The sequence below is a fragment of the Rhamphochromis sp. 'chilingali' genome, assembly GCF_963969265.1.
Source record: "Rhamphochromis sp. 'chilingali' genome assembly, chromosome: 4".
NCBI classification, from domain to species: Eukaryota; Metazoa; Chordata; class Actinopteri; order Cichliformes; family Cichlidae; genus Rhamphochromis; species Rhamphochromis sp. 'chilingali'.
Genome location: NC_137948.1, coordinates 15,512,586 through 15,529,471, shown reverse-complemented (window position 1 = coordinate 15,529,471; position 16,886 = coordinate 15,512,586). Strand labels below are relative to the sequence as shown.

The 16,886-nt window shown below is 39.0% G+C and overlaps 1 protein-coding gene across 4 annotated transcripts in view; it reads left to right on the top strand.

The window, feature by feature from the left end:
• evi5l (ecotropic viral integration site 5 like) overlaps positions 1 to 16,886 on the top strand; it is a 43,419-nt gene that overhangs the window by 1,111 nt on the left and 25,422 nt on the right. For 2 of the 4 annotated variants that reach the window (XM_080881130.1, XM_080881127.1), the window contains exon 2: positions 15,369 to 15,760. In XM_080881130.1, coding sequence (XP_080737256.1) covers positions 15,519 to 15,760 — 242 coding nt within the window. In that variant the 5' untranslated portion in view covers positions 15,369 to 15,518. Of the gene's footprint in view, positions 1 to 11,892; positions 11,981 to 12,694; positions 12,753 to 15,368; positions 15,761 to 16,886 lie in introns of all 4 variants that reach the window. The other 2 variants (XM_080881128.1, XM_080881129.1) reach the window with 2 other exon arrangements.

The window sequence follows — 16,886 nt, the reverse complement described above, 5'->3', positions numbered from 1 at the left end:
CTTGTAATGTGCTTGACTGGCTTTACTGCTCTTACTACAGGCGAGTTAAATAACTCACTACTGACTCATGAGGGCAGATATGCTGTATAATTTTAAAAACCCAACTGTAATAACAAAAATAGAGAAAGGGTGGGTCGTTGCCCTGTACCTGTGCATGTGCAATGACAATAAAGTTGAATTCTATTCTATTCTATTCTATTCTATTCTATTCTATTAAATACACCACACGCCTCACTAGTCAAGAAATTAAACAATTCTCCACCCTTCTTCCCCCAAGTACTCTTTCTTATCTTTTTTAAGAGGGCAGACAGTCCAAGGATGCTCCATGAATGAGGGCTTGCACTGAGTAATGGGTGAATAATGGGCTTGTCATGTGTTGATGTGAGATTCAGTGAGATAATGTTTATTTTTACCTGTATAATCCACTCACTGTGCAAAAGCCTTCTCACACATTTTGCTGTCAAGGAAACCGGTATCAGATTCTCACATCCTGGTGACCTTGTTTTTTAAGCGCAAAGGCCTGAAACTTCATCTTTATCTGATCCAGCAAAGAAATAGAAACAAGTGACTAGTACTCTGTGACATGCAAACACACCCTAGTTCTTCCCAGCCAATCTTTTCCTTTGCGCTCTGCAACTGACACTGCTTCCTCATTATCTGTGTAAGACTGTGGTGAGCAAAAAGGCTCCGGGCAGTGTCTTAAAGATAAACAATCTCAGAGATGTGTGTACACCTTACATGTGTGCATTTGTTTAATGTGTGTAGCAAGAACAAGAGAAGGGCTATCACCTCACAGCTTTGTCAGTGTACTATACAGATTCTGTACATGCTGCCGTCCAGGGTTATTGTTGTCTGCCACTGTGTGTGGTTGTAGGAGAGGACCATCAGTAATAAACAGGAGCCCCATGTGTGTGTGTCCTCACAAGATGGAAAGATTGATTTTTTTTTTTTTTTCTCCTCACGCCTGAAACAAGACTGGTCTTTAATGACTGGTCTCAGTAAAGATGTCTCTTCTTTGAAATCTTACGCTAAAGCAAAACATTTGATCTACTATAGTGTCTTAATGCAACAACAGCAGCATAGATTAATAATAAAATAGTGACATTATGATATTTTTTTTATTTTTTAACAGTTCTATTCATTGATTCAATGGGGAATCATTATTATCATATATGCGCAGTTTCTCTTCAGATGGACTTAATTTTTTTCATGTACAGGACAATGATGTTTTACTCAGTGTTTTACTCCCAAGGTTTAAATGCAGCTTTTCCTCACACTGTAGATGTTTTGTTCGCTGATTAGGTTAGTATGCGGTGCTGTGCAAAAGTCTTGTGTCACTCCTTATCTCTTTATATTTTGCTGGGTAAATTGGGAAGTGGCTGTGGTGAATAATAGAAACATAAATGAAAATGCAGTATATGTTTGCATAATTCTAACGAACTTGAAAGTTGATATTTGATATGGTCACCTTTGTTCATCAACAATGCCTGAACCCTCATACGCTCTTCTTTTGATGTTGGCTGCCTTTTGTTTTGATGATCCCTCACTGCTTCAGTAATGTTGATTTCTGGGCTCTGAGTCACGTGCTACTCCATACTGCCCTTATTTATGTTAGTTTTTGCGGTCCTTCTTTGTTCTGAGTGCACCTTAATTTACTGTTACACACACACACGTTGCATGCAGGGTGGAGCTGACAGAGACAGATGAAGTGAAGAACTGTTAACACGGCTGGTTACAACATCTTACATTCCTGTAAATGTGGTAAAAGCTTCCAAACACGTACTGCCTCTAAGATACAAATGACAGTGACTTTTCTTTGTCGCCACTGTCTTTTAGTCATACCTGCTCACATTGACCACAGTTGCAGTTAAATTGAAACTACGGCAAACATAAAGAAAAGCTGTTGTTGTAGCCAATGTGAAGGGCCTCCAAACTGCCTTCCTTTGCTGTTAGCTAACTATGCTCTGTTGCCGCTGTGTAGTGTAGTAAACAACATGTAGCTCATCATCACCTATATCCGATCCAGCTTTACAAGTAAGGATTGGACTGGTATGTGATCCAAATATCAGATCACGGCATCCCCAGATGCAATCCATGCAAAATGTGATTAAAGTGTAGATTTATGGTATAGTAATAATAACAGAATAGTGTTCCTTTAAAATACTCTGTTTGGACTGATGCTTGGGGTTCCTGCTTGGTTTGCTGGCTGTCTGTGTTTATGGTTGCCTGGCCATTTGCATGGCACTGCACTTCATTTCTTTTGCTGACACATGGAAACAGGGAGCTGCTTGATGACCTGACTGCTGTGGTTCAAGCTCACTATGACTGCAGCTCCTCCTCAGCCCTCCTCTGTCTGGTTTATTGTTCTCTGCAGATTTGTAACTAGATTTGTGTTACCCTGCAGGTTTCACACAGACTGAATCGTGATCTCATTTTCATACTGCTGCTGCACTTGGGATTTATACCAAAATGTAAATTTGACTTATATACCGTAGGGCCATATTTATCAAGGCTTGTGTACATGAAACTATATTCATTCATTCACCTGTTTGAATAGTAATTTGATGTAGTTTCTTTGGCAAAAAGAATACCAAAAGAATATGTTATTGTTATGTTCATGCCTTTGATTACCAGTATTTATTTATTTTTTTAAACATGGGGTTTTTCTGTACAAAAGATTGATGCCTTGCAACTGAACAGTTAATGTTTAGCTGTCATTTAAAATTAACACGAGGGAATGATTTACCATAGTATGAACCTATGAGAGTATGATTAAAAAAGTGAGATACTGACATATTATGAAATCCATGTCATCACATGGGGCTCTTGCTGTTGTATAAAGTATAAAGTGGCACCGTTTGTATTTAAAGCCTTAAATGGTCTACCTATCAGCATATCTACAGGGTAGAAATAGTTATCCAACACAAGTTTTTAAATTAAACACAGCATGCTGTGTTTAAGTTAAAAACTTGTGTTGGATAACTATTTTGCAAACTCGATAAACAAATATTTAGTCCCTTTACATAAGTAAAAGTTGTAATTCTACCTTAGTATCCTTTAGTGCATCTGTTTTCAAATCAAATATATATTTTAAGTTCCTACAGTAAAAACATTCATTAAGAAAAATGGCCCTTTTCAATCTTTATTAGGGGAGCTGAGCAGTCCTATGCTCCCCCTGAGCTTTATTATATTTCCATTTTCCTGAGAGACTTCAGGCAGTTAAAATTTAATTTGAAAAAATTTAACAAAAAAAAAAAAAAAAAAAGATCAAACAAATACAAATTTCCAGCAGCAAACAGCAGATGTTTGTAATCAGAATGGGTGATTAAACAGCTCGACAACTGATTAGTGCTTCTGACGGCACTGCTGGGAAAGTATGAAATCTTTAAATAATGTAATGAATGCAACAGGAAAGCAAAAATAAGTCAGCGACTGAAAAAGCTTAACCACCAACTGGCTTTAGGCACGCCGTGCCAAGCCGTGAAAACATGCGTTTCCTTCCACCCCAGCCTCACAGCAGGGATGGTTGTACTGAGCTACACATCTGTGATCCTGTGAATCTTTGCGGGCTGGAGTTCAGCTTCACTCCTGTAGTCTGAAACAACTAGAAGCTTCATTTATTGTTGACTTCACACCTTTTCAGATCTTCTTTAGGCTAATGGACAGCTTTCTCCTGCTTCACAACATTAGTGTCAGAGAGGATTCTTTTGTTGTGAAAGCCTTTGAAAGAAGTCATTAGTTTAGCAATCATTGCCTGATTGTCACTGTTCAGTACATAGCTTTTTGTGTTTACCTGTATGGAGAAGAAATAGAGTTAACCATTCAGTTATTCTCGGTCTTACCATCTTGTAGTTCACTTTTGACATTATGGATGTTTTACTTTTTCTTTTTTTTTTCCAAAATACTGATTAATCTGACCTGTTCAAATCTGATCATTCAGTGGCACAAAAGAGTCAGCTGTGACTTGAAGTCAACAGTAGGTTGTATGGATGGCCATTTCTAGACAATTTCCTGTCACAATGGCACTCAGGGGAACCAAACCTTCTAGAAAGGGATACTAATTACATTTAGAGCAGGAAACCATCAGTCATAGGAAGTGAGCAGGGTCAGTAGACTTTGTGAAGTCTCAAAACAATATTCATTGGCTTTGTTAGTTAATTTTCCCCAAATGTGTCTCCTCCTCATTTACAGTGGGGCAAAAAAGTATTTAGTCAGCCACCGATTGTGCAAGTTCCCCCACCTAAAATGATGACAGAGGTCAGTAATTTTCACCAGAGGTACACTTCAACTGTGAGAGACAGAATGTGAAAAACAAAATCCATGAAGCCACATGGTAGGATTTGTGAAGAATTTATTCGTAAATCAGGGTGGAAAATAAGTATTTGGTCAATAACAAAAATACAACTCAATACTTTGTAACATAACCTTTGTTGGCAATAACAGAGGTCAAACGTTTACTATAGGTCTTTCCCAGGTTTGCACACACAGTAGCTGGTATTTTGGCCCATTCCTCCATGCAGATCTTCTCGAGAGCAGTGATGTTTTGGGGCTGTCGCCGAGCAACACGGACTTTCAACTCCCGCCACAGATTTTCTATGGGGTTGAGGTCTGGAGACTGGCTAGGTCACTCCAGGACTTTCAAATGCTTCTTACGGAGCCACTCCTTTGTTGCCCGGGCGGTGTGTTTTGGATCATTGTCATGTTGGAAGACCCAGCCTCGTTTCATCTTCAAAGTTCTCACTGATGGAAGGAGGTTTTGGCTCAAAATCTCACGATACATGGCCCCATTCATTCTGTCCTTAACACGGATCAGTCGTCCTGTCCCCCTGGCAGAAAAACAGCCCCATAGCATGATGTTTCCACCCCCATGCTTCACAGTAGGTATGGTGTTCTTGGGATGCAACTCAGTATTCTTCCTCCTCCAAACACGACGAGTTGAGTTTATACCAAAAAGTTCTACTTTGGTTTCATCTGGACACATGACATTCTCCCAATCCTCTGCTGTATCATCCATGTGCTCTCTGGCAAACTTCAGACGGGCCTGGACATGCACTGGCTTCAGCAGCGGAGCACGTCTGGCACTGTGGGATTTGATTCCCTGCCGTTGTAGTGTGTTACTGATGGTGACCTTTGTTACTTTGGTCCCAGCTCTCTGCAGGTCATTCACCAGGTCCCCCCGTGTGGTTCTGGGATCTTTGCTCACCGTTCTCATGATCATTTTGACCCCACGGGATGAGATCTTGCGTGGAGCCCCAGATCGAGGGAGATTATCAGTGGTCTTGTATGTCTTCCATTTTCTGATGATTGCTCCTACAGTTGATTTTTTCACACCAAGCTGCTTGCCTATTGTAGATTCACTCTTCCCAGTCTGGTGCAGGTCTACAATACTTTTCCTGGTGTCCTTCGAAAGCTCTTTGGTCTTGGCCATGGCGGAGTTTGGAGTCTGACTGTTTGAGGCTGTGGACAAGTGTCTTTTATACAGATGATGAGTTCAAACAGGTGCCATTCATACAGGTAATGAGTGGGGGACAGAAAAGCTTCTTACAGAAGACGTTACAGGTCTGTGAGAGCCAGAGGTTTTCCTTGTTTGAGGTGACCAAATACTTATTTTCCACCCTAATTTACGAATAAATTCTTCACAAATCCTACCATGTGGCTTCATGGATTTTGTTTTTCACATTCTGTCTCTCACAGTTGAAGTGTACCTCTGGTGCAAATTACTGACCTCTGTCATCATTTTAGGTGGGGGAACTTGCACAATCGGTGGCTGACTAAATACTTTTTTGCCCCACTGTAAATGAGGAGGAGACACATTTGGGGAAAATTAACTAACAAAGCCAATGAATATTGTTTTGAGACTTCACAAAGTCTACTGACCCTGCTCACTTCCTATGACTGATGGTTTCCTGCTCTAAATGTAATTAGTATCCCTTTCTAGAAGGTTTGGTTCCCCTGAGTGCCATTGTGACAGGAAATTGTCTAGAAATGGCCATCCATACAACCTACTGTTGACTTCAAGTCACAGCTGACTCTTTTGTGCCACTGAATGATCAGATTTGAACAGGTCAGATTAATCAATATTTTGGAAAAAAAAAAAAAAAAAGTAAAACATCCATAATGTCAAAAGTGAACTACAAGATGGTAAGACCGAGAATAACTGAATGGTTAACTCTATTTCTTCTCCATACAGGTAAACACAAAAAGCTATGTACTGAACAGTGACAATCAGGCAATGATTGCTAAACTAATGACTTCTTTCAAAGGCTTTCACAACAAAAGAATCCTCTCTGACACTAATGTTGTGAAGCAGGAGAAAGCTGTCCATTAGCCTAAAGAAGATCTGAAATTTTAAGTGGGGGAACTTGCACAATCGGTGGCTGACTAAATACTTTTTTGCCCCACTGTATACCTAATACCATAGCATGTTCAAACTTGACAAATCTGGAAAACCTCTGCTGCACTATATGCACATAAACACTCATTGATATATACTGTGCAGTCGATACATGAGAGCTGTTTGGAGCGCAGATTGTCATTACAATACTACTAATGACGGTGGATGATGTCTGCAGGAGTGTCAGGTAGCTGGTGAATATAGACTCAGATTCACTGTTGAATATCTCTAGCAGACGGAAGACAGGATTAGAAAGTATATTGGCTTCACAGATTCAGTGGTAATTAACAACTAGACAAAGCTTTGCCTGGAAGCGGGAGGGAAGCTGGATTTTATGACCTTGACGTCATTTGATTAAAAATCAGTGTACACAGAAGTTAAAAATAGTGACTGAGCTGTGACTTCAGTTATATTCATGAGTTAAATGATCACCCAGAGACAGAGTTTAAAGTAACAGCATGTCTTACTTTTCAGACATTGCACAGAAGTACGCTCCATAGAATGTTAAAATCAAAAATAAGAACATCCCCATCTTACAATGGGATGTTTTGAGCAGTGTGGAGACCAGCAGCAGTCACAAGGATAACGGGTACAGTAGTTGAATAGCGTGCCAGAGAAAAGTCCACGTGTCAGAAGCTAAGCATGAGATCATGTTGGGACAGCGAGGAGGTTAGCAGCTACAGATTAACAAGGGTCATGCTTGTTGTCACAGCAGGAAGACTGTGACAACTTGCTAATTTTTGTGTTTGTTTTTATTTTGTTTTTGTAAATCTTGATATATTTTTTTTTAGCTTTGTGTTTTTGTGTTTTTCTTACACCTCCAAGTGTATGTATAATGTAATTCCTCTAAGGAAACTGCGGATCCATCTGTTTATTACTTGATCTCCTAAAGAGATCAAAAGAGAGCATTTTGTTTTTGTCACCCTCCCTATTATAACTGCCTCAGGGTGGATCAGTGTCAAAGTCGAGCCCAGATGGGGACTGTGAAGACTTTTTTTTTTTTTAAGCACTAATGTTTTGTTAATCGTAAACATCGTAAAGTAAGGTTCCCATGCAATATATGCATATAACATTGTAAATGCAAATTCATGTTAAATCACGGGGGGTGGTGTGTGTTTGTGTGCAGAGGACAGTCAGAGGGGGAGATAATGGCCCTGTCTGTTTGTGTGGACAGTGAGAGCTCGGAGAGGATGCATTCAAGCATAGACTATGCACAATGCCATAATTGTACACAGTGACGCGGTGGTGGAGAAACTAAACATGTGCATCACACAGTCGTTCACATATTTATCAACAAATCATTATCGAGATAGGATTTTATAAACACAGGTTACAACGAGTGTGGAGAAATGCCACGGCACAACTAAAAACTATCCTTTCATTTGGTGCACACGCATGCTCAGAAAAGCAAATATAAGTGAAATACCATCACCACCACTTATTACCTTAATACTCTCTGTTCTCTGCAGTTCCATGCCCACAATGACATTACTGCAGGCCTGCAGTCATATACAGAACAACAGCCAAGCTCTGAAAATATGGCTTGTTTTGCTTTGCCAGAGACCTTCACAATGTCACTGTGTGTGTGTGTGTGTGTGTGTGTGCGTGTGCTTGTGAGTGAGAGAGACAGAATGGGGCAGGGGGACTTTTAAATCCTGCATGACTCACACCTTTTACAGTGTGGGTTGACCACAATGACACGGCTGAATAGTCCTTTGTAGTACTGAAAACCTCTCAAACGTCTTCTCTGTTATTCCTAAAAGGCAGTCCCTTTAGAAGATGCTATAATGGCATGTAGAATATTTTTAATGCAGTACATTAACCCAGTATTCAATTAATCTAAAGACCTCTTTATTAAGTCTTTATGTATTAGTCTAAGCTTGAGTCGTATTGTTTGGTCAGCAATAATTTAAGCCCAGCAGGGCTTAAGCCGAAGGAAAATCTGGTGTGGATATTTGTCCATATCGCTGTAATAATAGCAGTTTGCTGTCCATAAAGAGTCGGCATTGAGACATATATAATTTAAATATTCTATGATATACTTTTGTGTCTTTGGTGCAAAACATCAAAGCTTGGCCAGGATAGTGAACACGAGCCCTCTGTATTCACCTGCTGCTTGCTGGGAAGCGAGAGCCAGAGGCTAAAATGCCGCAGGTATCTTGTAGAGTTATACATTATGTCAATAACCGAGCTCACTTCAGTCTTGCTGCTGGGGTTGAGGCTTAATTGACAAGGCAGTTTCATCAGGTGCTACACCAGTCTGTCAAATGAGTTTCAGAAGAAAAGGCAGATTGACATCATCTTTTGATTGTTACAGCAAATCCTGTTAAATCAAAGTGATTGTATTTCAGATTGGGTTTTTTTGTTTTTTTTGAAGAAGCCCTTTTACAAATGTGATTGGTTTCATAGGCTTGTTAATGGCTCTTTTGATTGGGCTGGTTAAGATGCATGAATGTGGGCCTTGTTTCTCCCCATGCACTGTTCAGACAGTTATGCTCCTCTGCTTTCCTCTCCCCTCCTGCAGGCTGTATTTCTGCTTTCCTTGCTGTGTATGTCAGCTTCATGTGCTTCATGTTTTTCAGGCCAATGAATGTTTCTCTTTAATTTTAATGCCCTGTGACAGAGCTGAATTTCTTTATTGCGCTGTTTTGGAGTTTTTTGATGTGAAGACAGTTTGATCTGAGTCAGTTAGATATGATAGTTTTAATGAATTCACTACACCGCTGTTGTTCGTTGGGATTAAACTGACTATGAATAGACGGATTATACAGATTATTAGCTGACCAGCAGTTTGTGTGTGTGTGTGTGTGTGTGTGTGTGTGTGTGTGTGTGTGTGTGTGTGTGTGTGTGTGTGTGTGTGTGTGTGTGTGTGTGTGTGTGTGTGTGTGTGACACACACATCTATAAAGCAAGCTTGGGAGATCCAGAGGAGTCAACTGTAACCATTTTTAGCCACTTTACAAAGCAGCACTACTGCTAATGTTCTGCACAGACACACTGTGTCAGTCCCTTCATTTCTGCAGCCCAGTCCCACACCACAATATGTAATGTCTCTGTTAGTCCACAATGCAAAACAGTTTATTTTCAGCTTAAAGACCTGCAAACTGTGAGATGCATACCTTTTGGGTTTTTTTGTTGTTGTTTTTGGTTTAGCTTGTTGTAAGGACAAAACTCATCTGACATCCTATCAAAATGCAAAGTGCAGCAGAGTTAATGTTGTGAATGAGCGTCATCTTCTCCTAACCCAGACTAATTAGTTTTTTGGTGCTTTTTAAATGGAGGTTCATTTCCCCACTTGGTACGGTTCATTTGTGCAGATGCAAACAAAGTAATCAAATTTGGGCGCAGACCAAAACAATTGCAGCGAGAACATTTGGAGACAGTGGTGTCAGTCCAGGTCCAAACAAACTCCAGGCACTGAACCCAGTGGCACGCTGCAAGTTTATGCAAACACCTTCTCATAGCCAGTATGTATCTCAGATGTGATAGAGTACCAAGAACATGCGGAATGTAGTAACCAGCCCTAAAATGAACCAAGGGCTCACTAGTCCAAAATTGTCCAGAACACAGCACCTTTTCATGCATTTATTTTTGTTGCTTTTTCTGAGACACATTTGGCCAGTAAATGGACACACCTGGTTTGTAGTGACTCATTTTGTTTTGGAGTTTTCTCTGTGAAAAGAAACTTAATCACAGGAAAAAGCTACAAGTACTCATGTCCTGATTCTAAAAAATTTACAGAGAATTTGGGTTGTCAGATAGTCAAACAAAACGGCAACTAAAATGTAATCTTAAAGTCATGCAAAAATAAATATAATTCTACCACACACGTGCTCTACAAATGTGTAGCATTTGAGTGAAAGTGGGATTTTTACACACATAGAATAGTTTGTATTTGTATATGTGTTGAGTGAGTATTTGCTTTGCTTGTTTTCTTTGATATGGGTAAAGATTTTTACACTGGCCTTCCATAGCCAGATATCTTCAGACATATTAGGATGAAAATGTGGGAAATCCAAGGTCAAAATGTGCTGTCTAAGAGAAGTGGGAATCATTGTTACTGTGATAAAAAGCATTTTGATTTATTGCTTCAAAATAGGACTGTAAAGCAGGCACACTGACCAACACTGCTATTACAAGCTGTCATAAATGTTACATTCACCTGGCCTGCTAAACAGTTTGTATTACAGTCATCTAGCTTAATTGAAAAGGTGTCGACTATTGTACTGTTAAAGGTATTTTGAGCTTAAAATGGCATTCAGCAGTCGCTTTTGTTACTTGTTTTGAACAAGTAAACAAAAGTCTTAGTTTTACATAGCCTTGTATCGAGTAGGTCTGCACATAACGTAGGTGATGAGATTGTGTTACTTTTTTAGCTTATCCCAAATTGGAAGCTTTGTTGAGCTAAGTGTGTTGAGTTTTAGTTTAGTTTAGTTTTTTTCGGTTCAGTTGAATGAACGTTAGCTTTGCCATACTTGGCTAACATCCTCTGTATGTGAGATGAGATCTTACAGTATGTTTGCACTACTCCCCAAGTACTTTACTTTCATATAATATTCCTTACAAATCCCACATGTCACATCCATATGCTTCATGTTTAAAAAAATAAATATGTCCATGCATCTAATTCAAATGTGGATGATACTTTTCAGATTTTTTTATTTTTTACTTTGCCTGATCCCTGCTTCCACCTTGGGTTTACCAACTTCCTACTGTGCGACTGACGTTACTTCGCTAGAAAAATCATTAAGCTCAATGGCACCATCTGGTGAAGTGAAAAAGTAATTGGTTTTATTATTCTACTGCTGACAAGTTACTTTTTATTTGAAACCATGATATTGTATCGATATCTGGTGTCTTTGTTTCAACACAGCATCGCCATATGTTATATCATTCGATTGCTGTATCGATTGCTGTATTGATTTTTTTTTTTTTTAATTACCCAGGCTAACATTAGCTAGTAAAATATTACGTTTATGCCAAGCTTGTGCTTTGTAAGGTCCTTATCGCTGAAAGTATCAAGCACACAAATGCACATGTAGCTTCTTTTTCTTCTTTTTTTTAATCCTTTATTAAAGAAATTCAACTACAGCTCAAAAAGCATGATTGCATCAACAATCTGCTGAATGATGAAGCCTTTTTTTTCCTCCTGGGAAATCACACCTCGGTTTATCTTATGAAGAATTCAATTAAAAACTGCCCTCAGCAGGGGCGGAGCGTGGGGGTGGCTTACTGGGCTTAAGCCCGGGTTGTTTTGTCAGAGCCAGCCATACTAAGGAGAGCTTAAGTTTGACCAGGTACCAAAGCAAATCATTCGTACCGTACAAATAATGTAAATATGACGGTGAATCACGAAAGATTGATATCAAACTGATCACTTGACCAATATTACGTTACTTGCTCTTCAAGTGAATCAACAAATGGCGAAATGAAAAGCCGAAGAAATGCTATTTTTTTTTAGAGAGTCTTAGCTTACGTGTGTTTATTTCATATTTTCAGTTCTTACCCTCCCCGACTAAATCGGTTTCAGTAATGCACTGAAATATAAGACTGGACATTAGAGGGCTCTTTCAAAGAAAAAACTCAGGTAAATGTTATTTTATATATTATGCTTTGTATGTTGTTCAGTATATTTCTATGCAAAACAAGAGGGATTTCAGTACACAGCAGGATATTCACATTTGTAACCAGATATTTACATACACTTTAGGGAGAAAACATAAAACATTTTTACTGTACAACATTAATTTAGAGTAAACTTTTGTTTTAGATAAATATTGAAATGTCTTTTGAATTAGTTAAATGTCAGAATAAAGAGAGACAGAGCGGTCTATTTGTTATCACTTTCATCAAATTTAGGAGTACATGTACACTAAGTTTATTGTTAATTAATAAGAAAACTGCAGACGATTCCATTCTGAGCTGAAGAAGCTTCTGATAGGTTAGTAGAGTCCATGTGAGTAAATTGGTGGCACAGCTGTGGATGCATATAAGGCAAAACACAGAGCCTGTTTCTGTGACATGGGAAAATCAAGAGATGTCAACCAAAACACCAGGAAAAGAATTGTGGAGCTCCATAAGTGTGGCTCAATTTTGAATACAATTTGGTGCCATTTACAATTAAGAAACACAGATAGGTTCTCTTTTTACTCTTAAAGTTAACAAATATGTTTTTTATATTTATCAATCTAAAAAAATAAACATTTAGTCTGATTTGATGTTACAATTAAAAAAGTGTTTGTGTTTTTATCTGAAGAGTATGTAAATATCTGGTTTCAACTGTATATTTGATGATTGTCAGCACAAAGAGGAAGAGAGAGGAAGAGAGAGGAGAATGAGGACAGATGGAACAAGAGCAGGTGAGACACACATGTTAGTCAAATGGTTGTTTAACAAAAGTATCACCGTATCATAGGTCCTCATGTATCTCGTACCTAGTGTTTCTTTTTAGGTTTACTATTTTTCAAATTCTATATTTATTAAGTTTTGCAGCTTGTTTGCACAACAAGGCTAAATAATTATATAAACTTTTCTCAATCTAAATAGTGGACTTTGGTAGAATTAAAAAATAAGTGTAGTGGAGGTCTATGATGATTTTTAGTGCTACTATCATCTAGTTCTGATTCTGGTTCTGTCTTGGTTAAATCCTAAGTAGTCCTGATTTTGAACTGTTGTAGTCCTGTTTTAATTCTGGATCAGTTTTGGGTCTGGTTGAATTGGGGTTTAGTCCTCATGTCTTGATACAGCCCCGATTTTGTTCTGCCTTGCTGCTTAATTAAAAAACTAGTTTAAGGTGTCCTGCACATGTAAATGGTAAATGGCCTGTATTTATATAGCACTTTACTAGTCCCTAAGGACCCCAAAGCGCTTTACATATCCAGTCATCCACCCATTCACGCACACATTCACACACTGGTGATGGCAAGCTACATTGTAGCCACAGCCACCCTGGGGCGCACTGACAGAGGCGAGGCTGCCGGACACTGGCGCCACCGGGCCCTCTGACCACCACCAGTAGGCAACGGGTGAGGTGTCTTGCCCAAGGACACAACGACCGAGACTGTCCAAGCCGGGGCTCGAACCGGCAACCTTCCGATTACAAGGCGAACTCCCAACTCTTGAGCCACGATCGCCATGTGATATATATTTTTCCCTATATGAAGTCATTCTTTTTTGAACAAAACTCAAAACAGAGCCTATTAATCTTTCAGTCATTTCTAAACTCCCCCCCCCCCCCCCCCCAAAAAAAAAAAAAAAATCCCACATGCATACTACCCTTTAGGTTCTAAGCCCTGGGTGTTTCAAATGTCTGGCTCCGCCTCTGGCCCTCAGCCTTCTGTTCCAAACCAGCGGTGTCAGCTGCTCATAAACTGTGTGAAATCTGAGTTTATCTCTCTGAATTTACTCTGTAATTCATTTGATTTGTTTAATAGTCTGGTTTTAATAAATTCCTCAGCTGCTTGCAGTCATTTTGTGGCACTGTTTCTGAATGTAGATGAATGTGTGACCATGTCTTAGTCCTTCTGAAAGCTGTGCAGTGTGATCTTAACCGAATAACAGTGTAACAAGTAATTTGCAGTAACTTTTTATTGTGATTTTTTTTTTTTCTTTTTATATGCTGACAGGTCAATTCTTCCCTCTGATGGAGGAAAAAAAAGTTGTGATTATGTCTGTGTAAACCACATTAGAGCACTCAAATCTGTGATAAAGAGAAAATTAGCTTCATACTTATTGATTTCTGACTCAGAAACTTGATTATTACTATAACTCATTGTTCTACATCAGACTTTCAGCTTCACCTTCTTTATCCTTCATAGAGCAATGACATGAAATTTACACCCCAGGGGCCAAATCAACCCAGTAATAGGTTGCCATCTGGCCCGCAAACAGTTTTCTGTTTTACTAAATGAAACTGACTGAAGAGGATCAAAGCTTTGTTTAATGTTGTGTTAACTCTTTTCAATGTAACCACAGTATTTTTACCTGTAGCTTTAGAATAGATAGAAATGGATTATTAGGTGTGGGTGACATAGCCTCCAAATTATATCACTATATTTCAAGGAAATTCTGATAATATTTCTGACAGTAATGGGAGAAAACATTATTGGAAGCACTTTTTGGTGCTTCCAGCTTACAGGCAGTGGTATTTAGTGCTATTTATTAGTGTGAATAAAAATAAAGGACAGTTTCCATCCTTCTTTTCCAGTGAGTTAATGCCATGTTGACAGAGTACCTGATTCAAAGGGAGAATCTGTTGCTACAAGGCACCAGCAGCAGCAGTACAGTGCAATAGCAGTGACACATTAAATTAAGAACAAAATTAGCCTTCGTACTATTTTCTTTGTAAACTTTAAATCAAATTTGCATAACTGCTAAATACTTTAACAGAAAAGTAACTTAATCATGTAACTCCTGAGGAGTCGGCACAATAGTGTGAAAGTTGAAAAATATGTTGTACCTGGAGTGTTTAATCTTGAGTTGAGCTTGTTAAAAGCTGCTTAAAGCCCACACATGACCAGCTAGCATATAGCTAGCATGTCCGCCTTCATAGACTAGATGTTTTTGATGGTGTGTTTTTTGCCTCAAGTGATGAAACAAGTTTGTTGTTTCCACCTTTAGCAGGAACAGTTTTGTTGCATATTTTGTAAAACGTTGAGCTTTCTTGGAGGTTGTTGTAGTAACTCCCTGCTCCTTTTTTACTAAATTGTCATCAGAGAGTCACACTTAGCTCTCCTTGTTAGTAATGCCTGGTTTATTTTTGTCATTGTGTGCACTAAGGAGCATAAACGCTTGATATCGTTTGATATCATGATATGATACTTTCATATCGCATCATTATACTGGTATTATCAGGCAATATAGTATGGCACCTGTGTATTAACTTATCAAGTTAATAATAATGACATGAACTAAACTATGTTTGGTTTTTATTTATTTAGCCTTTGCTCACATACATTTCTTTTAATTCTTGGCAGGTTTGAGGACCTCTGATCATATAGGCTTGCCTGGTGGCCAATCAGGCAACAGCCAGGCTCACTAAGGAGGGAGACATACAGTGAGACTGGGAGACGTTTTTTTTGAGCACACCAGCACTGCTTTACCCACCTCACGCCAACCTCAGCGTCATGTCTATCCCCAGCGGCAGCCCGGAAAGAGAGGGCTCTGGTGGGGCTCCCCCTCAGCTGGAGTGCCCTTCCTCCCCACCTGGCATGGATCCAGATCCCTCATCGAATGGCAGCCCTGTGCTCAGCCCAGACTCCTCTTCCCACGATGCAGTGCTGTCAGCACCTGCAGCCTCCCCAGCAGACTCCGAGAACTTGAGTCCTGATGAATTAGAGCTGCTAGCCAAACTGGAGGAGCAGAACAGGTAAGATCAGTAGTTGTCATTGTTGTGTTAAGCTTTTAAACTGAAAACACAGCAGTTTTTTAGCTTCAATGTGGCCCAGGATTTATTAACTATTTGACTTTTTTTTTCTTGTATAGGAAGCCAGTCAAATCAAAGTCTTTGTAACAAACCTTGTAGCACCATATCAGACTAAAAAAAAAACAACAACAACTGCGTGAGAGCTGCAAGTTTAATTGCAGTTTTCACAAGAAAATGAAAACTGCATGTTTAAGAACCCTGTTTATGTTTGATGCACTGATTGAGGCATGTGCAAAGTGTTATAGCAGCACAGCATTGTTATCAGAATGCAGTAGTCTCTTTTTGCAGAAAATCTTCCCCAAAAAATCTGCTTCTGCCTTGATTTAACACGGAGATGCCTGAAGAGATTCGCCTGTTCACAGGGAGATGAAGCTGAAAAGACACTAAAGCGTATTGCATGCCAGCAGTTATGACTTCACATTTGGCACACACCACTGAGCACAAGGACAACAGTGAGGATGAACTGCTGTTAGAGTCACCAGGCAAATCTAATAAAAAACACTTAAAAAGATTGGCAACTTTGGCCCAAAATAAGCATTTTTTTTTCCTCTGCAGATTTACTCACTATTACATTGTCAATATCTGCCTCATCTCACCTGAAACTCTGAATGAATGTCTTGGTAATTGAAAAATTGGAAAATTACTATTATGTTCATGCCTGTGAGTGTATGTAAACTTCTTACCACAACTGTAGATACTGTGAAGGAACGAGCTGGTTAGGCATGAAGTCACAGAGCAGTTACAGAAAAAGTAGATTTTATTTTATCTAAAATTGCCAAGAAAACCCAACAAATTTTTACAAAAGTTAAAATATTTTTATGAATCCTTGAAAGAGATCAAATAAATAGCTAAACTCAAGTTGTGTTATATAATCCCCTGTTCAGTGTTGGGAAGGTTACTAAAATGTATTCCACTACAGATTACAGAATACATGCCCCAAAATGTATTTTGTAACGTATTCCGTTACATTACTCAATGAGAGTAACATTCTGAATACTTTGGATTACTTAATAATATATTATCATGCTTTTTACAACTACATGACTGTACTATTGCTGTGTGATTTATT